The sequence below is a fragment of the Aureococcus anophagefferens genome, assembly GCF_000186865.1.
Source record: "Aureococcus anophagefferens unplaced genomic scaffold AURANscaffold_10, whole genome shotgun sequence".
Classification (NCBI taxonomy): Eukaryota; class Pelagophyceae; order Pelagomonadales; family Pelagomonadaceae; genus Aureococcus; species Aureococcus anophagefferens.
This window is the reverse complement of record NW_008705570.1, coordinates 1,588,023-1,610,966: the sequence shown is the minus strand read 5'-3', so window position 1 is coordinate 1,610,966 and position 22,944 is coordinate 1,588,023. Positions and strand designations below refer to the sequence as shown.

The 22,944-nt window shown below is 70.6% G+C and overlaps 7 protein-coding genes across 7 annotated transcripts; 3 read left to right on the top strand and 4 right to left on the bottom strand.

Annotated features, from left to right (window-relative positions):
- Positions 1–96: 96 nt before the first annotated feature.
- AURANDRAFT_64572 (hypothetical protein) lies at positions 97–1,722 on the top strand (the record flags this gene model as incomplete). Its single annotated transcript, XM_009039095.1, has 1 exon — positions 97–1,722. One exon carries the CDS (start codon positions 97–99, stop codon positions 1,720–1,722), a length of 1,626 nt encoding a protein of 541 aa, XP_009037343.1.
- Positions 1,723–3,937: 2,215 nt separating this feature from the next.
- On the bottom strand, positions 3,938–5,110 carry AURANDRAFT_37654 (hypothetical protein; the record flags this gene model as incomplete). Its single annotated transcript, XM_009039084.1, has 2 exons — positions 3,938–4,681; positions 4,784–5,110. 2 exons carry the CDS (start codon positions 5,066–5,068, stop codon positions 3,968–3,970), a joined length of 999 nt encoding a protein of 332 aa, XP_009037332.1.
- Positions 5,111–9,889: 4,779 nt separating this feature from the next.
- AURANDRAFT_17746 (hypothetical protein) lies at positions 9,890–10,198 on the top strand (the record flags this gene model as incomplete). Its single annotated transcript, XM_009039096.1, has 2 exons — positions 9,890–9,960; positions 10,021–10,198. Coding segments are annotated over 2 exons (249 nt in total), but the record flags the coding sequence as incomplete, so codon positions are not given.
- Positions 10,199–13,369: 3,171 nt separating this feature from the next.
- Positions 13,370–15,173, bottom strand: AURANDRAFT_53803 (hypothetical protein; the record flags this gene model as incomplete). The annotated part of the gene is made up of 1 exon (XM_009039083.1): positions 13,370–15,173. One exon carries the CDS (start codon positions 15,171–15,173, stop codon positions 13,455–13,457), a length of 1,719 nt encoding a protein of 572 aa, XP_009037331.1.
- A 687-nt stretch (positions 15,174–15,860) lies between these two features.
- AURANDRAFT_6606 (hypothetical protein) lies at positions 15,861–16,277 on the bottom strand (the record flags this gene model as incomplete). The annotated part of the gene is made up of 1 exon (XM_009038944.1): positions 15,861–16,277. A coding segment is annotated over one exon (417 nt), but the record flags the coding sequence as incomplete, so codon positions are not given.
- Positions 16,278–19,008: 2,731 nt separating this feature from the next.
- On the bottom strand, positions 19,009–20,154 carry AURANDRAFT_64568 (hypothetical protein; the record flags this gene model as incomplete). Its single annotated transcript, XM_009039082.1, has 1 exon — positions 19,009–20,154. One exon carries the CDS (start codon positions 20,152–20,154, stop codon positions 19,009–19,011), a length of 1,146 nt encoding a protein of 381 aa, XP_009037330.1.
- Positions 20,155–20,927: 773 nt separating this feature from the next.
- Positions 20,928–21,785, top strand: AURANDRAFT_64567 (hypothetical protein; the record flags this gene model as incomplete). Its single annotated transcript, XM_009039097.1, has 1 exon — positions 20,928–21,785. One exon carries the CDS (start codon positions 20,928–20,930, stop codon positions 21,783–21,785), a length of 858 nt encoding a protein of 285 aa, XP_009037345.1.
- Between the last annotated feature and the right edge of the window lie 1,159 nt (positions 21,786–22,944).

Sequence of the window (22,944 nt, the reverse complement as noted above, 5' to 3'; positions counted from 1 at the left end):
AAAGCAGCTCTGTTTGAGATTGCATAAAACGCCCACTTTGATATGTGAAATTTTTATTGAACATTCAAAAACCACTGAAGTATGGCCTCGTACCCGATGGAGCCCGCCGCGCCGGACGTCGAGGGCGGGCGCGAGCGGAAGGACTCCTTCGGCGACCTGAGCGAGAGCGGCGAGCCGCCGACGCCGTCGCCGTCGCCGCTCCCGACGCACCGGCGGGCGCGGTCCCTCAACTCCATCACGCTCATGCGGTCGCCGGCGAAGCAGCCCTCGACCATCGTCACGCGCGGCGGCGCCTCGGCGCGGCGGGCCCGCTCCGACGAGCGCGGCCCCGGTGGCAGCCCCGTCGGGCGGCGCAGGTCCTTCGTCGAGGAGTCGCGCGACGTCTTGCGGGATTACGCCGAGGACGTGCGGTGGTCGCTGCACGAGTACGCGGGCCGCTGCGGCGCCTGCTGCCGCGTGAACACGGAGACGGTCGTCCGCGTGCGGCGGAGCCTGCGCTGGTACGGGTCCGCGGCGAACCTGTCGAACGAGACGATGACGCCCGAGACCTTCGCGGACACGGTCGCCATCGACGACAAGCGCTGCGATTTGCTGGACTCGAGCCGGCGCATGAACCCCGTGGATCTGGTCTGGCGCCTGGACCTCGCGCTGACGGCGTCCATCGTGCCGCGCGTGCTCTCGACGTGGGTCGCGCGCTTCGTGCTCGGCGTCTACGTGTCGGCCGCGGTGCTGAAGCGCGGCGGCGCGGTCGGCGACAAGGAGGGCGACGGCGACTCGACGGTCGTGAAGCTCTCGATTTTCGTCTCCTTCATCATCGTCTTCTACTCGAACCACTGCTACACGCGCTTCTACCGCCAGTACGAGGCCGTGAAGATCTGCTGCCGGACGATCTCCGACGTCGTCTCCACCGCGAGGGCCTACAGCGACGCGGCCATCCCCGTCGCCGAGGCGCTCGACGACGACGACGTCGACCGGCCCCCGGCGGGAAGGCTGCCCATCGCGACGGCGGAGAAGCTCTACCGGTACCTCAACGCGGCGCACTGCGCGGGCTACTGCGCGCTGACACCGACGTACACGCGCAAGAACCTCTTCGAGCCCTTCGTGCGCCGCCACGGCCTCTTGAGCGCCCGCGAGAAGCGCGCCTTCTCCGCGCAGAAGCTGTCGACGGAGGACGCGAGCGGCGAGGCGTTCCACGAGTTCGTGCTCTGGGCGCTCGCCGCGCTGTCCGCGGCGCACCAGCGGGGCGAGATCTCGAGCCCGAACGAGATGGTCGCGCTCCAGGAGATGGTCATCCTCTTCCGCGGGTCGATGCAGACGCTCTTCGACGAGCGCTTCCAGGAGATCCCCTTCGCCTACTCGCACCTCGTGTCCTTCGTCTGCGCCTGCTACCTCCTCGTCCTCGCCGTCGACATGGGCCTGAAATTCGGCGCGTCGTCGTCGATCACCGCGGGCCTCTTCTTCCCGTGCCTGACGGTGCTCTTCACGACGATCGTGCTCCTGGGGCTGCTGACCGTGGGCAAGGCCATGAGCCAGCCGACGGGGCTGGACCCGGAGGGGTTCCCCATCTTTTCCTACATCGACTCGACGGCCCTCGCGAGCCGCAAGATCCTGGACTCGCACCGCAAGGCGCCGCCCGACGAGCCGGACGCGCCGCCGCCGCCGAAGCGCCGCTCGACGTCGAACCCGCCGCCGAAGCTCCGCGACGGCGCGGGGCTGGCGTAACGTTTGCCTTGGTGGGAATCGCAGCTTAGTATTGTAGTAGTTCATGTAGCATTGGTTTACCCATCAGTGAGCTACCAGGGCTGCAGGCCGAGCGCGCCCGCCGTTCACAAAACTCACACGGTTTCGCCACAGCAAACCAAAAAATTCGAGTTAATAACCCTCTCGCTCGCGTCTGTCCGAGTCGGTAGAAGCCCCCCGCCCCCCCCCCCCCCCGCACGCTCGCCGCGCTTCGACGCCCTGTTCCGCTCCTCGATTGCGAGAACAAATGGTCACGACGCGCGGCGACCGCCGCCGCTACGAGGAGAGCCCGGAGGGCCAGGCCGAGGCGGCCGCCGCGGCCGCCGCGGCGGTCGCCGAGGACGACCGCCGCTCCGCGGCCGCCGCGCACGCCGCGCTCGTCCGCGACTCGATCCGCACCGGCGACCTGCGGGCCCTCGAGGGCTACCTCGCCGCGGGTACGGATCCGAACTTGCCGGGCGCGTGCGAGTGCGGTTTCTCGCTCCCCGGGACCGTGCGCAAGGGATACCTGTTCCCGGGGTGCTTCTGCATGCCCACGCTGCGCTACGGCTTCAAGCGGCCCGCGCGCGGCGACCGGCCGCCGCTCATGGTCGCGGCCGAGTACGACGCGGCGCCGGCCGTCGCGACGCTCGTCGCCGCCGGCGCGGACGTCGACCACAAGTTCGAGGGGACCACCGCCGTCAAGGTGGCGGCGTCGCGCGGCCACGCGGCGGCGCTCGAGGCCCTGCTCGCCCACGGCGCGGATCCGACCTTCAAGCCGATCGCCGGGCGGACCGCGCTCTGGGACGCGGCCGCGGGCGGGCACGCGCGGTGCATCGACCTGCTCCTCGACGCCGGCGCGCGCGACCTCAACACTCGCAGCCTGTTCAGCTACACGGCGCTTTGGATCGCGCTCCTCCACGGCCACCTCGAGGCGACGCGGACGCTCCTCCGGCGAGGCGCGACGATCCACCGGCACCTCGCCGGCCACCTCGGACCGGCGCCGCGCTGGGAGACCCCGATGACCTTGGTCGCGGACCGGCTCCGGAAGGAGGCCGAGCGGCGGGAGCAGTACGGTCGCTACTTCAAGTGGGGCGAGAGTCCCGAGACCTTGGACGCCATGCGCGCGTGCGCGGACCTCGTCTCCGACGCCTTGGCCGCGGCTGGTGGCTCCTGGTCCGCCACGCGGCGCATCGTCAAGTACTGGCCCCTCGGGCCGAACAAGCATTTCCCCTCGGAGGATTTCGTCTCGTACTGGTCGGGCCCCGACGGCAGCTCCACCGTCTGGCCGAGCTACGTCCGCGCGGCGCGCGCGCGGCTCGTCGCGCTCCGCGCCCTCTGCGCCGCGGGCCGCGCGCGGCCGCTCGCGTCGGCGCCCAGCGAGCTCGCCTGGATCTTCGCGGCGCACGACGACGGCGCCGCCGACGAACCCGCCGCCAAGAAGCCGTCGCGCGGCGCCCAGCTCCCCGACCCGCTCTTCCGCCGCGTCGTCCTCTACTGGCTCTAGACCACTCCCCCACATCCCTGATAACGGGACTCTGACGACGCGGTGCCGGAGGCGCGCAATTTGGTCCGCGCGTCAACATCGACCTTGCACTTGGAACCGTGCGGCGAGCAAAACACATCGACAGCAATCGTCGACTCGGCTCGACCTTCGCGGCGCCGGTTGTCGCCTAGCCAGCTCCTCGGCTGCGCGGCGGACGCAGCCGCACGAGTCGCGCCAGCGCCTCAGCGACCCGCGCGCGCCGCGGCATGTGGCGCGCCGCGACGCTCGGCTGCCTCCTCGCGGCCAGTGTGTCCTCCTTCGCGCCGGCGCCGCAAAGACGACACGCCATGGCGCTCCACATTTCGGACGCGGGCGACCTCATCGCCAAGTTCGAGCGCGACAATGGCGGCAAGGTCTTCGAGAAGCTCGTCGAGTACCCCTGCGAGTTTACGATCAAGGTCATCGGCAAGCACGAGGACAGCTTCGCCGGCGACATGGTCGGCTACATCTCCAAGACGGTCGACGTCGCCCCGGAGAAGATCAAGTTCACGACGACGCCGAGCGGCAAGGGCACCTACACGTCCGTGACCATCGAGGCGCCCGTCGCGTCCGCGGACCAGCTCTACGAGTGCTACGCGGTCCTCCGCAACGACCCCCGCGTGCGCATGGCCCTCTAGGAAGGGCGATGTCGCGGCGCGCGTAAGCCGCGCCGTCCCTGTTGTTGCGCATGACACCCGGTCGCTCCTTTTTACGCCGCGCGCCCTAGCACTTCATGGCCTTCCTCGCCTTGAGCTTGTCCTTGAGGGACGGCGCGCGCTTCGCCGCGGGCGCCGCGGCGACGACCTTCGGCGCGGCCTTGGGCTTCTTGGCCTTCTTCTCCGCGGCGGCGGGCTTCGCGTCGTCGCGCGCGCGCTTCGGCGCCGGCGGCGGCGCCGCGGCGTCCTTCTTCGCGGGCTTCTTCGCCGGCGCCGCGGGCGTGTCCGCGCGTTTCGCCGGCGCCGTTGCGGCCGGCGGCGCGTCGGGCAGGCCCGCGCCCGCCGTCGGGTCCGCGTTGTAGAGCGGCAGCGCCGCGCTCTCCGGGAGCTTGAGCGACACCGAGAGCACGTTGTTCCACTTCTTGGGGACGAGGTCGCCGACGACGGCGTTGACGCCCGCGACGACGTTGGCGACGCACTCGTCCGCGCTCATGTCCGTGTGCGCCAGGTTCGCGGCGACGCACGTGCCCTCCTTGAGCACGACGTGCGCGCTCGCCGTCGCCTTGCGGATCTGCGCGGCGAGGCTCTCGGGCCGCGTGACCTTGACGACGATGGGCTGCTTCTTGCGGCCGAAGAACGTCGACCCGAGCAGCTTGCCGAGCATGGGCGCGACGCGGTCGTCCGCGAGGAAGACGTCGAAGCGGTCCCGCAGTTCGCGCTTGTCCTTGTACTGCTTGTAGGAGCTGCGCAGCTTGTCGAAGGCCAGGACCTTGTCGACGAGCTTGCCCGCGTCCGTCTCGACGCCGGACCCGGGCGCCCGGGTCGTTTCCTCGCGGCGCGCGCGGTTCGCCGCGCGCGTGCCGTCGAGCTTCGTGAGCTTGACCTTCGGCCCCGGCGCCTCGCCGTCGACGGCCAGCGCCTTGAGCCAGGGCTTGTCCGCGGCCTTGACGATGAGGCAGCAGCTCAGCTCGCTCGCGTCCTTGAGCGGGTGCGGCAGCGCGACGAGCCGCGGCTTCGGCGACGGCGTGATCGGCGCCTGCTTCAGGCCGATCTGCACCGTGAGGAAGTCGGCGTCGAGGTCGAGGCCCCGGCCCTGCTTCGACCGATAGGCGAGCAGCGCCTTGACGGCCTTCGTCACGTCCGACGCGACCAGAGGCGACGCGACCATGCTGCGACACAGGCCGAAGCAATTAATCGCAATCGCCCACGGCATCATCTCGCGGGAGCAGTCAAACATTGGCTTTACCACCGCGGCGCCCGCGCTTATGGCCGCTCGACGAGCGCTTTTTGAGCGCGTTTAGCGGTCGCATAACACGCAAATATCAGTCATCGAACGGTGTAACGCCGACGAGACCCGCGAACGACCCAGAGCTCGCCGTCGAACAGTCCGCCAACAACTCCATGGAGGTCGAGCGGCCCGACGCCGCGTCGTCGCGCGCCGCGGAGATCGACGCGCTCGCCCGCGGCGGCGGCGTGCCGGCGCTCGCGGAGGCCCACGGCTACGTCGCCGAGGACGACGGCCAGAACTACGACGGCGAGCTCTCCGGGGCCGACGCGGCGGCGCTGCACCGGCTGCTGCTCGAGCGCGTCCTCGCGAAGCGCGCGCGCGACTTCGCCGCGGCCGACGGCGTCCGCGACCGGCTCCGCGACGCGGGCGTCTCCGTCGACGACCGGTCCGCGACGTTCCGCGTCTTCCGCCGGCCGCCGCCGACGGGCCACGGCTACGCGCGCGACGACGACGGCGGGTCCGTCGCCCTGAGCCCCGACGACGCGGCGCAGCTCGACGCGCTGCTCCTCGAAAGGGTCCGCGCGAAGCGTTCTCGCGACTTCGCCGCCGCGGACCACGCGCGCGACCTCTTACGGGCCGCGGGCGTCGAGGTCGACGACCGGCGGAACACGTACCGCGTCGGCCGGCCCGGCCCGCCGCGGCCCCGGGGCCACGGCTACCGCCGCGACGACGACGGGGCCGTGGCGTTGACCCCGGACGACGCCGCGCGCCTCGACGCGCTCTTGCTGGACCGCGTCGCCGCGAAGCGCGAGCGCAACTTCGACGAGGCGGACCGGCTGCGCGCGGCGTTGGAGGCCGCGGGCGTCCGCATCGACGACCGCGATCGTACGTACCGCGTCCTCGGGCCCGCCGCGGCGCCCATGGACGCGACGGCGACGCGGCGCCAGCCCGTCGCGGGCTGGTCCCGCGGCGGCGGCGCGCCGCGCGCCGTCCGCGAGGTCGACATGGCCGACGGGTCGCCCATGGCCGACGGGCCGCCGGTACCGGTGGCGGCGCCGCCGCTTCCGACGCCGCCGCCGCCGCTTCCTCCAGCAGAACCGCCCTACGCGCGGGACCCGTCGGACGACTCGGGCGTGACGCTCGCTCCGGCCGACGAGGCGCTCCTCGTCGCGCGGCTCGCGACGCGGCGCGCGGCCCGCCACCACCGCGACTACTCGAGCGCCCAGGCCATCCGCGACGAGCTCGACGCCGTCGCGTCGGCCTGCGGCTGCCGCCTCGTGCTCGACGACGACCGGCGCACGTACCGATTTCTCCGGGCCGCCGAGCCCGCGGCGGCGCCGGCGGCGGACGACGCGCACGGCTTCGCGAGGGACGACGGCGGCGAGCCGCTGCCGCCGGCCGCGGCCGAGGCCGTCGACGCTTTATTGCTCGCGAGAGTCAGAGCGAAGCGGTCCCGCGACTTCGACGAGGCGGATCGGCTGCGCGGGCTGCTGCGCGACGAGCACCGCGTCTTCGTCGACGACGCGCGCCGGACCTACGCCGTGCGCCCTTTGATCGAGCGCGCCGAGCCCGCGCGCGCGGCGCGCGCGCGGCCGCCGCCGGCGCCCGAGGGCGGCCACGGCTACGCGCGCGACGATGACGGCGCGCCCCTCGACGACGCCGTCGACGAGCTGCTCCTCGCCCGGGTGCGGGCGAAGCGGTCCCGCGACTTCGACGAGGCGGACCGGCTGCGCGGCGTCCTCCGGGACGAGCACCGCGTCTTCGTCGACGACGCGCGCCGGACCTACGCCGCGCGCCCGCTCGTCGACCGCGCCGCGCCGCCGCCCGACGACGACGACCGCGCGCGGCGGCGGAGCGGGTTCGCGCGCGACGCCGACGACGACGGGCCGCCGCTGGCGCGAGAAGACGAGGACCGCGTGCACCGCAAAATCGCCGCGCGAAGGGACGCGCAGCTGCTCCGCGACTTCGACCTCGCGGACGCGATCCGCGACGAGCTCCGCGACGAGCTGCGCGTGCTCCTCGACGACCGCGCGCGCACGTTCCGCGTCGTGCCCGCGCTGCGCCGCGGCGACGACGAGCCCCGGCCGGCCCCGCGGCGCGACGACTCCGGCGACGACGCGCGGGCCGCCAAAAAGGAGCGGAAGCGGCTCAAGAAGGAGCGCAAGAAGGAGAAGAAGCGCCTCAAGAAGGAGCGGAAGCGGTCGAAGAAGTCCCGCAGCCGGAGCCGGTCGTCGTCGTCGTCGCGGTCGTCGCGCTCGCGGCGCTCCCGGAGCCGCAGCCGCTTCAGCCGGTCGTCGTCGTCGCGGTCGCCGGAGCCGCGCCGGTCGTCGTCGTCGCCGCGGAAGCGGTCCCTGAGCGACGACGGCTCCGAGGGCCGGAAGGCGCGCCGTGTCGAGAGCGACTGAATTATTTTTTCCTAGATCCTCCCCTGGGGCCCCGCGTAGCAATGCAAATCCCCGAAGCGCGCGCCGCCGAAGCCCGCGAGCATGGTGGCGAGGTCGTCGAAGCCGCTGCCGACGGCGACGTCGTAGGGCGTCACGCGGCCGCCCGCGTCCCACATGAGCGTCTTTGTCGACGTCGCGTTGACGTTCGCGCCGTGCTCCAAAAGCAGCCGCGCGACGCCCCGGTCGTCGTTGACGGCCGCGTCGTGGAGCGCAGTCCACTCCGTGCTCCGCTCGCAGGCCGCCGCGTCCGCGCCGCCGGCGACGAGCAGCGTCGCGGCCTCGAGTCGCTCCTCCGCGTCGAGCGCCGAGCCGGACGTGACGACGAAGAGCGCGTTTCGCCCCGGCCGCTCGCCGTCGCCGACGGTCGCGTCGGCGCCGGAGGCCAGCAGCAGCTTCGCGACGTCGAGGCGGCCGAAGCGCAGCGCCGCCAATAAAGGCGTCCACGTCGGGTTCGACCCGCCCGCGTCGACGGCCGCGCCCGCGTCGAGCAACGCCCGCGCCGTCTTCACGTCCTTCGCGAAGTGGAGCGCGCGATCGCCGTAGCGCAGCGCGTTCGCCGCGTCGACGTCGGCGCCCTTGGCGAGCAGGCGCCGGAGGCCGGGCACGTCGCCCTTCTCGGCGCAGCGGCAGAGCTGCTCCGCGTCTTCCCGGAGCTCCGGCGCGAGCGGTTGAGCCGGGTCCGGCGGCGCCTCGTGGACGGTCTGCTGCTCGCGCTTGTTCGCCGCCATCTGCGCGAAGAGCTCGTCCATGGCCGACGCGCCGCCGCGCAGCGACTCGAGCTTCATCTGGAGCATGGCGTCTCCGGGGTCCTCGCGCACGGCCGCCTCGTACTTGGCGATGGCGCCGGCCGTGTCGCCGACCTCCGCGAGGTCCTCAGCTTGGGTTGCGAGCTTTTTCGCGCGCGCGGTGGCCATCTTAGGGTGCAAGTCTCCCTTGATTAGGCGACCATGCTCTCTCAAAGCGACTTCGCCTGCAAAGAACTGTTCAACTTGCAGACGCTCACGCGATGCGCCTGCCGAATCAGGGGGTCTGGCCGTGCCTGGTCGTCTGCTTGCTTGCCTTGCATCGCGCCGAGTCGTTGTTCGCACCCATAGCACAACCACGCCGAAACACCGCTCTCCGCGCCACCACAACCCTCACCCCGAAGCTCCTCGAGGAGCTCAACGAGCTGCCGGTCTTCGTGCACTGCAACGAACAGGGCAACCCGTTAGAATACGAGCGCGACGGGAAGCCGCTGGCGCTCTGCTACGCGGACTGCGCCGAAGCGCAGGAGGCGCTCGCGCAGAACCGGAAGGCGTATCCCGGCCTCGGCCTGCGGCTCGTCGCCATCGGCCTCGGCGACGCCTACGAGCGAAAGGCGGCAGGCGGCGCCGTCGTCGTGCCGGGGAGTGCCGCGCTCGACGCCGCGCGGAACCCGAGCGGCGAGGCCTGGGACGACGGCACGATCCCGCTCTTCGGCTGCCTCCAGATGACGATGCCCAACGCCTACGGCGAGACGGTGTGCCCATTGTTCATGTGCCCCGACGACGCGGAGCGGGCCGTGGGCAACGCCAAGCCACCGACGCAGCAACCCGGCGACGACCCCGCGGGCTTCGACCTGACGATCGTCTGCATTTCCCTCGACCGCGCGCTCGACCTCGTGACGCGGCGCTCCGCGGGGGCCGTGGGCTTCCAGTTCGTCCCGCCGGCGGCGTCCGTCGCCTGGCTCCAGAACGGGCGGCCGGGGGGCGAGGTGGAGGCCGGCGGCGGCCCGCCCGTGACGCCCATCCCGGGCACGAACTGGGGCATCCGGGGGTGATGGCCTCGCGTGTATGGTTATGTGTAGCTAGGAGTATTCGCCTCGGGCTGAGGGAGCCGATCGAGGTGCCGGCCGCGTCGCACGCTCCGGCGGGCGGCACCGGACGGCTCGGCCGGCCCCGCGAGCTCGGCCGCCCACCGCCGAGACGATGGCCCTCCTTGACTGAGAGCTCCGTGATCGCTGCGCGCCCTACCCGTCGACGCCGGCGCCGGGGCGAGGCATAGCGCCGCGCGGCCGCCGCTCCACGCGCCGCACGCGAAGGCGCGCACCGCCGCGACCGCTGCGCCGCGCGCGCCTCGCCGTTCCAGCGCCATGAGCTCCGGCGAGCGGCTGACGCCGTTCATGCTCTTCTTCTGCGAGCACCGCGACGTCGTGCAGGCGGCGCACCCGACCCTGGCGCCCCACGAGCTCAGCGCGCTCATCGCCGACAAGTGGAAGGCGCTGCCGGCGGATCGCGCGCGCGCCTACGGCGTGCTGTCGGCGACGTACGCGGAGCAGAAGAAGCCGGGCGTGACGGCGCAGCCGCGGAAGCGCAAGGAGCGGCGGGAGAAGGACCCCAAGGCGCCGAAGTCCGCGACCTCCGCCTACATGTGCGTCCGCCCGCGCGCGCCCGCCGCCGCGGGTCTCCCGAAACCGCCGAACCCGCGCAGGTACTTCTCGAAGCACCACCGCCTGCTGCTCAAGCGGGAGAACAGCGACCTGACCTTCGGCGACCTCGGCAAGACCGTCGGCGCCATGTGGAAGGCGGCGACGCCGCAGGAGAAGAAGCCCTTCGAGGACCTCGCCGCGGCGGACCGGACGCGGTACAACTCGGAGCTCTCCGAGTACCGGCAGGTCGAGCCGGCGCCCGCGCCGCCGCCGGCGCCGCCGCCCGCCGCGCCGCCGCCGCCGCGGGCCCTGCCGCCGCCGCCGCCCCTGCCGCCGCCGCTGCCGAAGCCGCTCACCGCGCGCGCGCCGCCGGCGAAGAAGGCGAAGAAATAAGACGATCCAAAATTACCGGTTCCCGCCGCAGCGCCACTCGCCGACCTTCTCGACGAGGAACATGGCCATGGCCGACGTCTGGGCGCCGCTCGCCTCCAGGTCGCCGGCGATGGCCGTGAGGCGGTCGAAGCACGTCCGGCTCGCGGCCCGGAGGGCCGTCTCCGACGAGTTGCAGAGCACGGTCAGCGCCCAGACGCCCTCGTGGCGCACGTCGCCGGTGTCGTGGACCGTGAGGGCGACGGCGATGGCGGACACGGCGCCGCAGGCCTCCGCGGACGCGCAGTTGAGCGCGTTGCCGAAGCAGAGGTGGCGCATCGCGCGGCAGCCCTTGGCCGCGACGCCCGCGTGGCCCGGGTGGCGCGTGAGCGTGCCGACGATGGCCGCGAGCGCGCCGGCCTCGCCCGCCGCGGCCTTGCGCAGCGGCGCGTTGAAGAGCTGCGTCGAGAGCGCCTCGAGGAAGCTCTCGCAGACTCCGGCCTCGGCCTTCTCCAACAACTTCAGCGCGTTGTCGAGGTCGAAGTCGAAGGGGTTCGACGGGCCGCCCTCGGGCTCCGGACCGACGACGGTCCGCGTCGGCGCGCGCGCCATGGTCTTCGCCGCCTCGACGGCCGACTCGGCGTCGAGGCGCGCCTTGGCGGCCGCCGAGGCCTTCTTCGCCGCCTCCCAGGCGGGCGCGATCGCCTCCTCGTCGCTGTCGACGATGTCGATGTCGAACTTCGAATAGTCCAAGGAGGCGCGCTGCTGGGCGGACATGGTCGTCGCTTTGGCTGCGTTGCGTTGCACAGCGACGGCGGCGCCGGCGCTTTTGAGAGCTCTTTGTGGCAATACTCCCAGCTTGAAGTGATTATTGAACTTCGGGACTGCGCGCGAAGCTTCTTCTGCCCATCCGGCGCACGGCGTCGTCGGGAATTGGGACTGTCCGCAGTCGGGCATCAGCGGCGACCGGGTGCTTCGAGCGGCATGGGCAGCTTCGCACGCCTCGTCGCGCTCGCAGCGCCATGGAGCGTCACCCAGGGGCTGCCCGCGACCATGTGCGAGTTCGCGCCGCCGCTGGCCGAGGCCTACTGCAACGCGACGAGCGGCGGCGTCTGCGTCAACTCCACGGGCGAGTGCGACGCCATGGGCGGCTTCGGCAACGGCGACGCCGGCTGCGGGGCCGCGTGCTTCTGCTGCAAACAGCCGCGGATTCTCCCGACCTGCGAGACCGCGGGAACCGTCGCCATGAGCTACTGCCTCGCGAAGCACGACGGCCTCTGCATGGCGTCGTCGGACGACTGCGATGCTGTGGGCGGCGACTTCTCCGACAGCGGCTGCGGCGACGACTGCGGCTGCTGCCGAAACGTCGGCGCGACGCCGGCGCCCACGGCGGCGCCCTCGGAGCCGGCGACCGACGACGACGACGACGACGGCGGCGACCGGGACATGCTCTTCTGGCTCTGTGTTTTTCTCGCGCTGCTGAACGGCTTCTCGTTCGCGTGCGGCGCCTACGTGTGCCGGAGGCGCGAGAAACCCGCCGCGGCGAGCGTCCCGGCGGACAAGGCGCCCACGGAGGCGCTCTGGGTCGACCCGCCGCGCGCGCCGCCGCCGCCGCCGCCGCCGCCGCGCGCGCCGCGGTCGCCGAGCTCGCCCCGCGGCTTCGAGATGGTCCCGAACGACGGGGAGGGCTTCGTCGTCGGCGGCGTGACGATGGAGGACTTGTAATTAGCGTATATGTTTGCGTGTCTGGGCGAATTCGGCGTCGCGGTCGGAACGCAAAACGTGCGTGAAGATGCCCACTAGACACCCTGCAGCCCACTGCAATGAGGCGGCAATGTCGATGTTTACCTGTCTCCCTCTCTCAATTGATCGATCGAGCCGCGTCTCGACCGCTCTCTCTGCTGGGCTATGGTAGACAAGCGCACCCAGCTCTTATTGAGTGCTGGATTCGCCGCTGTGCTCACGCTACATCTCTGCTACACGGCCGGCCAGAAATTTCTCGCGACGAACAGCAGCGCGAAAGACGCGGACCGCAAAGCATGAGGCTCCTACTCCTTTTAGCAGTGTCGAGCTATGCGCTCTCGCCGCCGAGGGCGACGCGCCGCAGCCTCTTCGCAACGCTGCCGCCCGCCGTCGCGTCTTTTGTCGCGCCGCGCGCCGACGCGGCCCTCGTGTGCATCGACGGCAAAGGCCCGTGGTGCGACGGCCTCGAGAGAGCGACGAACCCGCGCGCAGAGGACACGGCCGCGCGCGCCGCCGCCTACGACGCCGAGCTCGCGCAAGCCTCCGACGCGATGCTGCGCCGACGACGGCGCGGGAACTTCGCGCTCGAAAACCGAGGCCGACGAGCCGCCGCCCGAAACGCCGCGCGCGCCGGCCGACGACGCCCCCGCCGGGCAGAGCTAGTCCCGACGGTACCAGAGATACACTACACAAGGCGTGAGACTAGGCACTGTACACCAGGCGTCAGGTTAGGCACGCTGTGGGGTTGGGTGTCAGGGCGCGCGGTCGTTTTCCGCGCGCGCCGTCATGTTCGTCCCCGTGGTTGGCGCGATTCGTTCACGCGCAGCATCACATGCCGTCCTGGGGCCCGAACTTCTCGAGCAAGTGCGCGGCTTGGATGCGATGGATCTCCTCGTAGCGCGCGCGCTCGTCGGCGTCCAGCGGGCGGCCGACGAATTCCTTCACGAACCCGTCGACCTCCGCGGGCGTCGGCTGCGGATTTTTGACGTCCGGGTAGCGCCGCTTCGCGTAGTAGCGGCCCTCGGCCGTGTCGATGTAGAGGATGCCGCGCGCGTCGACGTGCTTCTCCGTGATGTTCAGGTCGGCGTTGGTCCGCAGCTTCTGCAGGAGAAACCCGACCTTCTTGTTGTAGGATCAGTGCGGGCAGTGGGTAATCGTGAGAGCTTTCGCCATCGTTGCGCGCGACGACAGCAAACGTATCGTGGCGCAGCGGTGGAGGCCCACGCACGACGACGGCGCGGTGGGTAGCTCACGAGAGAGCTCTGCGAAGAAAGTGCAACCTAAGGGCAATGTATGGTTCAATAAAACGCCCGAGCGTTCTGCCGTCGCTCTTTTTACCCGGGGTGCGCCGCGGGGCTTGGGCCGCGGGACGCGCGCCGGTGGCCTACGCGGACTGGTGCGTGCGGACGGTGTAGGAGTGGAGGCCGTGGACGCCGCCCTCCTTCTGGGCCGCGGGCGAGCGGAGCTCGACGCGGAGCTTGCCCGACGACGCGGCGAGGAGGAGGCCCGGGAGGTCCTTGACGCCCGCGTCCTGCATGCCGTGCTGGATGCCCTGGCGGAGGTAGGGGATGTAGGACGCGAGCGGCCCCTTGTCGATGACGGAGCCGGAGACGCCCTGCGCGACCTTGACCTTGGCCTGGGACGCGAAGTAGCGCTTGTCGCTGCCCTGCTTCATGGCCTCGAGGGAGCCCATGCCCCGGTAGCGCTTGAGCCGCGCGCCGTCCTGGAAGAAGTACTCGCCCGGCGACTCGTCGGTGCCCGCGAGCATCGAGCCCATCATGACGCAGGACGCGCCCAACATCAAGGCCTTGATGATGTGGCCCGTGTTGCCGACGCCGCCGTCGGCGATGACGGGCACGCCGTACTGGCGCGCGAGCCGCGCGACGTTGTAGACCGCGGACGCCTGCGGGCGCCCGCACGCGCAGACGACCTGCGTCGTGCAGATGGAGCCCACGCCCATGCCCACGCGCAGGCCGTCGACGCCGGCCTCGATGAGGTGCTTGGCCTGGAGCCGCGTGACGACGTTGCCGCCGATGACCTCCAGTCCCGGGAACGTCGCCTTGATCCACTTGACCATGTCCTTCTGGAAGACGCTGTCGCCCTGGGAGCTGTCGAGGACGACGACGTCCAGACCGGCGTCGACGAGCTCCTTGAGGCGCAGGCGGTCGTTGGGCCGCGTGCCGATGGCCGCGCCGCAGAGCAGGCTCTTGTCCGCGCCGACGGACGACAGCGGGTAGTCGCGCGCCTTCCGCAGGTCCGTGCGCGAGATGAGCGACACGAGCTCGTAGTTGGCGTTGACGATGGGCAGCTTGCCCTTCTTGTTCTTCGACAGGACGTCGTTGGCCTCCGAGAGCGTGCACGGCTCCGTCGCGACCACCAAATCCGTCGACATCACCGAAGAGATCTTCGTGCCCTCGCGGTCCTCGACGAAGTCGACGTCGCGCTTCGTGACGATGCCCACGAGCTTCGAGTGGAGCTTGCCGTCCACCGTGATGGGGATGCCGAAGTGGCCGTACTTCTCCTTGACGTCGTCGAGCTCGGCGATCGTCTGGTCCGGCGCCATCACGACGGGCGCCGAAATGAACCCGTTCTTGTAGGCCTTGACCTTCTTCACCTCGGCGACCTGGTCCGCGACGGGCATGTTGTAGTGGATGACGCCGAGGCCCCCGTGCTGCGCGATCGCGATGGCCATGTTCGCCTCCGTCACCGTGTCCATGGGCGAGGAGACGAACGGCGTCTTCAGCGCGATCTTCTTCGTCACCTTGGTCTCGAGCGCGACGGCGTCGACGCCGAAGTCGATCTCGCCGGGCAGCACGATGATGTCGTCGTAGGTGTAGCCGCTGTGGGACCGCGACTGCTCGAAGACCTCGGCCAGCGAGTACCTAGGGAGTGCGCGTCTTCCGGCGCGGCGGCGCGCCGCGGACGCGGTGCGCCGCGCCCGTCCATGAGGTCCTCCTCGGGAATCTTGCCGTTCGCCATGGGTTCGCGCGCTGGAACGTGCGGTGCAGGGGACCGAAGGACGAGGCAGAGGGCGGCTGCAGCTCGGAGAGCACTCGTTCAAACCTGCTCGTCGCCCGTCGAGACTCCGTCGGGCAGACTTCATCATCGTTCGTCCGCGCGCCGCAGGCCTACTTGAAGGCTTACTTGCACGCCTTGCCGCACGCGTCCGCCGCCAGAGTCTCGCTCGCAGGAAGAACGGTCTCGTCGTACACTTCACATGCGCATCTATGCCGGCCGTTACTCACACGCTAGTATGCCCCGACTCGCCCCCGAGGTGGCCCCAGAAAGCAGCGACTTCGCACGCGAGTGCACGGGGGAGCCGATGGCCGGAGACGTGTCGCACCACGATGCTCCCGCACACCTGGCGACATTTCGCTTCGTAGGGCGCGAAATCGCCGGCCCGCGGGCCCGCCTTGATGACCTTCTCCAGGTAAAGCCTCGTGCTCTCCGGGACCTCGCTCGGTATCGGCTTATGGCCCGCGAAATAGAAGAAAGACCAATCAACTTTCATCACGCGCCCACCCAGCTGTTCGCCGGGCTCCGGGGGATTGTCATCACGCGCCCGCCATGAAATCCTCGCTCCGGCCCGCAGCAGCAGATAGAGAAGACGCCGGTTGCCAGAAAGCGCCGCGGGACATATGGTCGACTTCCTCGCATCGGCGCCAGCGGCAAGGAGCGCGACGATGCAGTTCTCCTGCGACGCAAATGACAACGGTGTTCGGGTCATGTTGCAGAAGATGGTTTCAGAGCTGGGGTCTTGGGAGCCGTCGTGGCATTGCACCGGCGCGTCGACCTCGGCGCCAGACGCGAGCAGTAGACGAAGAGATTCGAGCTGCCCCGCTTCAGCTGCATGATGCAAAGGTGTCTGACCGAAATAGACACCCCGAACGTCCGTAGTCGCACCGGCATCTAGGAGTAGCTGGACGCATTCACGAGATTTGGCCGCCGCTACGTGGATCGGGTGGCCGGTGGCGTTCCCCACGATCTGGTCCTGGTCGTAGTCCTCCATGTAGCCCATGCCCGAATCGTGGTGGATTGATGCACCCGCCTCCAGTAAGCGCGCGACTATCTGCGCGCCCCCCGTCCAGCAAGCATAATGTAGTGGTGTCTCAGCTTCGACGTTCGTGGCGTCGACGTTGGCGCCCGCGTCGAGGAGGATGGCGACGCAATCCTCATGCCCCATTTCCACGGCTTTGTGCAGCGGTGATTCATTAGCATGTGTGCGGGGCTCCAGGTGCTGCTCCAGGTCGGGATTCACGGCGTAGCCGGCGTCCAACAGGATGCTCAAAATCTCCCCGTCTCCAAGTTCGCAGGCGCGCGGCAATACCGTGCAGGACAGCTGCCCGACTAGCTCATTCGGAAACCGTGGAATCAGAGCGCGAAGCGACGCAGCGTCGCTCTGACTCTCCACGGCCATTATGATACCACGTGCCGTCCCCCACACCTCGGGTATGTCACCGTCCATCATGCTGGCGGGGCCGCGGTTGCGTGAAACAAGGGCTTCTCTGTAAAGTTCAACTTAGCGAGTCCCCCAGCAGCGCGACGACCTCCGCGTCGTCCGGCCCCTCGCTCGCGGAGAACCGCGCGGCGTCGACGTGCATGAGGACCTCGCTGTAGCTCTCGGGCACGAGGAGCGTCCGGGACCGCGCGGCGAAGACGAAGACCGCGCGGTTCGACTTTTTCGGCGCGAGGTGCGCCGCCGCCGGGTCGCGGATCTCCACGGACACGTTGACGCGGCACGTCTCGGCCGTGCGGTGGACGACGCGCGCCGTGAAGGTCACGCAGTCGCCGATGGACACGGGCGAGTTGAACGTCGCGTCGTCGATGCCGAGCGGGACCACCGGCGCGCCGCCCGCGAAGAAGCGCGCCGCGTAGGACGCGAGCGTGAAGGCCTGCTCCATGACGAAGCCGCCGAAGAGCTTGCCGTGGACGTTGCGCTGCTCCGGGAAGACGACGAACGACGACCGGAACGTCGCGTTGGCCCCGATGGACTTGACGGGCCGGTCGCCGGTTTCGCGCGCGCGGAGCGCCTCGCGCTCGAGCTCGTGCACGGCCTCCATCTCCTCGGGCCGCGGCGGGTGCGACCGGCCGTCGCGGAGGAGCATGGACCCGTCGGCGCGGCGCCGCCGGATCGCCGCGTGGGTCGCCGCGAGCTCGTCGCGGAGCTCGAAGCGCGACGCGTCCGCCGCGTCCGCCGCGCCCAGCGGCGGCACCGCGCCCTTCGCCGGTTTGCCCGTCGCGCCGTCGACCGCGACCATCGTCGTCGCGCAGGAGTTCACCAGGACTTCGACGCCGGCCTCGTCGACCTGGACGCCGTCCGTGCGCACCTCGAGCGACGCGGACCCCGTCCGCGTGACGTAGCACCGCAGACTCAAATCGCGCGCGATGGCGGTCCTCTCGAGCTTCCGCGAGTGCGAGTGGCTCGCCGTCACCAGCGCGAGGCCCCGTTTTTCGCCGTCCGTGTGCGCGTAGGCGACGTCGGCCGTCAGCGCGTCGACGGCCTCGAAGAACTTGCCGAGGCGGAAGGGGGAGTAGCCGTTGCCGACGTCGCGGACGCTGTGCCGCAGCGGCTCGTCGGTCGACAGCGGGTAGACCGCCTCGATCATCGACGCCGCCGCGGTCCCGGCGGCGCCGCGCGGCGCCGTCCAGAGTTGCAGGTGCGACGCCATGGGGTCGACGCTGTGCAGGAAGGGCGCGACCTTCGCCGGCTCGTCGGCGCGCCGCGCGTCGTCGGGACGCGCCAGCGCGCTGCGCCGCACGGCATCGAGATAGGCCTTGTGCTCGGCGCGCGTCTGGAAAGCGCGGAGCTGCCGCAAGTGGCGCGGGGACCGCGAGAAAGCGCAGAGCATGCTCTCGTCGCCGCACTGTCTGCAGCAGAAAGTTGCCACTGCACGAGCACTGCAATTGAACCTCCCCAAAACTCTCAACGCCGAGCTCTCGGCTGCCCGTGCTTCGGAGAGCGTCGTCGTCTGCGTGCCGCGATGCCCGTCAACGGTCCCGTGAACGGCGTGGCCTGCGGCGTCGTCGGGCGGCCGGCGGACGGCGGGCGGGACCTGCGCGTGCCCGCGTCCATCCCCTGCTACAGCCACCACCGGGGCTCCAAGTTCAACGCGCGGTCGCGGCGGCGGCCCGCGGCGCCGAGCGCGCCCCAGGCCTGCAGCCTCCAGGCGCCCTACGGCTTCCCCTCCGAGGGCTTCCACAGCGGCGGGCCCAAGCACAGCCAGGGTTTGAAACTGTCGAAGCTGCCCAAGTGGCGGACCGTGCCCTACGACACCGACAGCCGCGAGGCGAAGGTACATCGAAAAACAGGGGCGCCCCTGCGGTCCTGGGACCGCGTCTCCTGGGAGCACGCGGCGCTGGACCTGCGCCACCACCGGCGGCGCGCGCTGCAGCCCCAGCGGTCCCTCACGGACCGGCGGAACCTGGCGCGGGAGGCGGCGTGGAACGGCGCGCACGCCGTTACAGTTTCCGAGAAAAACAGCGCCGTGCCGAGGAGCTGCCGGAGCTACTTCCGGGACCCCAAGGAGCTCGGCCTCAACGGCACGATCATGGGCACGCGGCCCAGCGGCGTCTGGAAGACGCTCCGGCGGCCCGGTTCTCCGTCGATCGAGGACCGCGTCGCCGTGGGCGGGCTGAGCCTCTACGGCCGGGACGTCGTCGCCGTGCCCGGGTCCCTGGAGCGGCCGTCGACGGGCCACTCCGTCGTGTCCGCGGGCGCCGTGCGGCGCATGGACGAGTTCCGCAAGCGGAGCCCGAAGCGGCGGCCGAGGACCGCGCCGAACCCCTCCGGGATGGGCAGCCCCGGGGGCTCCCTCGGCGGCTCGTCCATCACGAGTTCGGCGTCGCACTTCTGGCAGGTCTACCTCGACGAGAAGTAAAGGACCGAGGCGCGACGGTTGTTTATAAGCGGGGTGGGAGAAAAAAGGGCCGCCGCGGCCTCAGGGCGCGCCGGCCTTGGCCGCGCGCGCCTTCGCCTTGGCACTGGGCTCCTGCTTCGGCGGCGTCAGGCGCGGCGAGAGGTGCGGCGCGTTGCGCGCGTAGAAGAGGAGGTAGGGCGACGCGTCCTTGACGTGGTCCCAGTCCGACGGGATCACGCGCTCGTCGTCCAAAGACCACCACTCGCCGTTCGAGTCGCGGACGTGGCAGATGTAGTGGCCGAAGAACGTGGACCCGGCGACGTCGAGGTGGCAGACGACGCCGAAGAGGCGGTAGGTCTCGTCCGCGTTCGCCGGCGCGCCCGGCGCGAGGAACGGCTCGAGGTCGAGCGTCTCGTCGAACGCGACCTTGCGGTTCAGCTTGCCGAACAAAGCCCCGAAGGCCGGCACGCGGTCCACGTAGAGCGCGAGGGCGTTGGGCGTCTGGTAGAAGCCGGCGATCTTCTCGCAGGTCGACTTCTGGTCGCACTCGTCGCACTTGTAGCCGTCGATGGTCTCCGACGCGAAGAAGAGCTCGAGCAGCTCGACGACGTCCGTCGGCGGCGTCGTGTCCTCGCGGCGGCCGCCCGCCGCGCCGATGCGCAGCGCCGCGCGCGTCGCCGCCTTGTTCTTCCAGGGCGACTTCTCCGCGAGGCCGCCGAGCCCCGGCGACTCGTCCTTCGCGGAAGCTTTCGCCAATTCCTCGGGCGACAGGCCCAGCGTCGCGTTGAGCCGCAGGGCCAGCTCGACGCTGTGCGCCTTGCTGTGGAAGCCGCAGGCGCCGCAGACGACGGCCTGGCCCAGCGTGCACTCGAAGACGTCGTGGACGAGCGTCGACCGCTCCCAGGCCGCGTCCGTCGGGCCGTCGTAGCCGACGCCGCAGGCCTCGAGGAGCTGGGCCAGCACGTAGGTCAGGCACTCGTGGGCGTCCTCCATGCGCCCCGCGTGGCGCGTGCAGCTCAGGAGCTGCTTGGAAACCACGAGCTCCTCGGTGGACCGCTTCCGCGGCGCGCGGCGCCGCCGCCGGCCCGGCGCCGCGGCGCCGTCGTCGCCGTCGTCGGGCTCGTCGTCGGAGTCGCTCGCCGGGTCGACGGGCGCGATGGGCTCGCAGCGGCTCAGCATCTCGTTGCGGCTCCAGACCTTGCGGACGTGGCGCGCCAATTCGAACATCATGTTGAAGCCGCGCTTCGTCGGCGCGTTGCCGACCTCGACCTCCAGCAGGTACCCGGCGAGGGGGCTGTAGGTGAGGGCCTGGAGCACGCAGGTCAGGTAGCACGTGTTGCCCTCGTTGCGCAGGCCCACGCGCGCGCCTGCGGGGGGGGGGTCGTAAGAGTTCCGCGCGGGAGCGACGCGGGACGCCGGGAGGCGGACCGGCGGCGTTGGCGCGCTGGAGGGCCGCGGGCGAGCTCGCGCGGAAGTGGTCGCCGTAGAGCGGCGTGCCGGCGATGACCTGGTTCCCCTTGCGGCTCGGCCCCTGCGCCGTCGGCCGCGCCGGCGGAACCGCGCCGGACGTCGGCCGGCCCGTGCGCTGCACGCTCTTGACGCACTGCGTCTTGTGCTCGCGCCAGTGCTCGCGCTGGCCTAAAATCGCGGGCGCGCGGGGTCGGCGCCGGCGCGGCGGGGGGACGAGCGCGCACATTCGAGGGAGCAGTAGGGCTGCTCCTTGCAGTTCCCGCAGATCTTCGTCGCGTTGGACGAGCCGCAGGCGCCGCAGACCTTCGGCTCGTCCGCGGCGAACTTCATCGCGACGCGTTCGTGCGCGTTCGTCGGCGTTGGAAGCCTGGCGACTCCGCTGATCGACCACCCTCTCGTCGTGGAGCTCGCGAGCGGTGGGTGTTGAATTCGGCATCGTCGACTTGCCGTCGACTCGGCGGCGCGCCGATGGCCGTGTAGCAAACCCACTCGGGCAGCCCACCTGCGAGCGCAACGAGGCAGCCTCCACGATGCCATCCTCGCGGGCCCTCGTCGCGGCCGTCGTCGCGCTGCTGAGCTACGTGGACCGGTCGCGCATGCGCCGGGCCCACGCCGGGCTGCCCCGCTACCGCACCTACGGGAACCCGGCGCTGCCGCCGGTCGTGCTCATCCCCGGCCTCGACGGCTGCGCGTCCTTCTACGCCGGCGCGCTGCCGGAGCTGACCCGCGAGCGCTTCGTGGTCGTCTACGAGCTGCCGCTGGTTTCCGCCGCGAACCGCGACGCCTACACGTTCTCGTACCTCGCGCGGGGGCTGGCGGACGCGCTCGACGAGCTCGACATCGACGCCGCGCCCGTCGTCGGCGAGTCCTTCGGCGGCGTCGTCGCCATGCACGCCGCGCTCGAGCACGAAACCCGGGTGACGCGGCTCCTCCTGCTGAGCTCGCTGGCGAAGACGGAGCTCACGACGGAGGTCTGGCTCAAGAAGACGTTCGCATTGCCCGTCGTGCGCGTGATCGGCCGCGCGTTCCCCAACGTCGCGCAGACGATCTTCGCCTACGTCCACGCGTCCGACGTCGTCGAGGCGTCGGAGCCCGAGTGGGTGACGAACTTCTTCATCAAAGAAGCGTCCTGGGCGCACCACGCGTCGGTCATGGCGCGCCTGTCCATCGTGATCCCGCTGGACATCACGGCGCGGGTCGTGCATCTGCGCCAGAAGACGCGCCTCGTCTACGGCGCCGACGACACGTTCACGGGCGCGACGACGGACGCGCTCCTCGCGCTGCTGCCGGACGCGGACAAGGTTGCCCTCCCGGGCGGCCACCTCCCGCACCTCACGAGCCCGAAGGCGTTCGCAAGGCTCGTGCTGGACTTCGTCGCGGGGAAGTAAGCTTCGGGAGGTGGTGGCTGCCCCCGACCTCTCCAGGTACGCGTCCATCAGTGAAGTGATCAAAACTCGGATTCTGATAGCCTGGATTTAAAAGTCAACATTTTTGTTGAACTTCAGCACTTTTGTTGAAGTTAAATCTTGCGATTTCTTGACCCGAACCAGCGACCGCGCGCAAAAAGTCTTCGCAAACGTGCAATCAACGCGTGAGTATCATCAAGCTTGCTTTGATACGACCATTTAACCAATTTTGGCCGTGATTTCAGCCCGCGGACCTCCGCGACACCGCGCCCGCGCGCGCGGTCGACGCACAGCCTCTATGGAGGACTAATGACTCTGGCTCCGCCGGCCGGAATTCGATGATTGATCTTTATTAATTAATTTCCTATGGGCGTGTCTAGATGTACGTTGATCACTTCACTGGCGTCCATCGCGTCCGCGCGCAGCTCGCCGGGGGTCGCCGCGCCCTCGAGTTGGACGAGGTGCTTTAAACAGGAGCGCTTGGAGCCGCCGCTCGACGCTCGTGCGCGCGCCCGTCCGCGCCGCCGCAGTCGTGACACGCGTCGAGAGACGCCCGAGCACGCCTGTCGAGACGCGCACGCGAAAAAACGCGATGATCGGCCGCCGCTCCGGCGTCGTGATCGACTACGACGCCGTCGGGAAGGACGCGAGCGGCTACGACGACCTCGACGCGTTCTGGGCCGCGGCGTCGACGGCGCAGGCCTTCACGGCCACGGCGGCCCAGCGGGCGCAGCCCCGGTCCGCGTCGCGGTGGTCCGAGCGGAGCGCGTCGCGCTACCACTCCGACGGGCTCGCGGCGGCGGACCTCGCGGGCGCGTCGCCGGGCTACGACGACTTCGACGCGCCGGCCTTCGCGGACCTGAGCGACGGCGGCGGCGAGGAGGAGGCGTTCGTCGGCGCGGCGCGCGAGGGCAACGAGCGCGCGCGCGCGTCGCTCGCGGACGACGGCCCGCCGCCCGCGGGCGACGAGGAGGACGACGACGAGCCGCCGCGGGTCCAGGCCTACGAGCCGCCGCAGGACGACGAGGCGGCGGACCCGAACGTGCGGCGGAGCAAGCGGGCCAAGTTCCCGCCCATGAAGTTCTGGAAGAACGAGCGCCTCATCTACCGGCGCGACGACGCCGTCCCGGCGCCGTCCGTC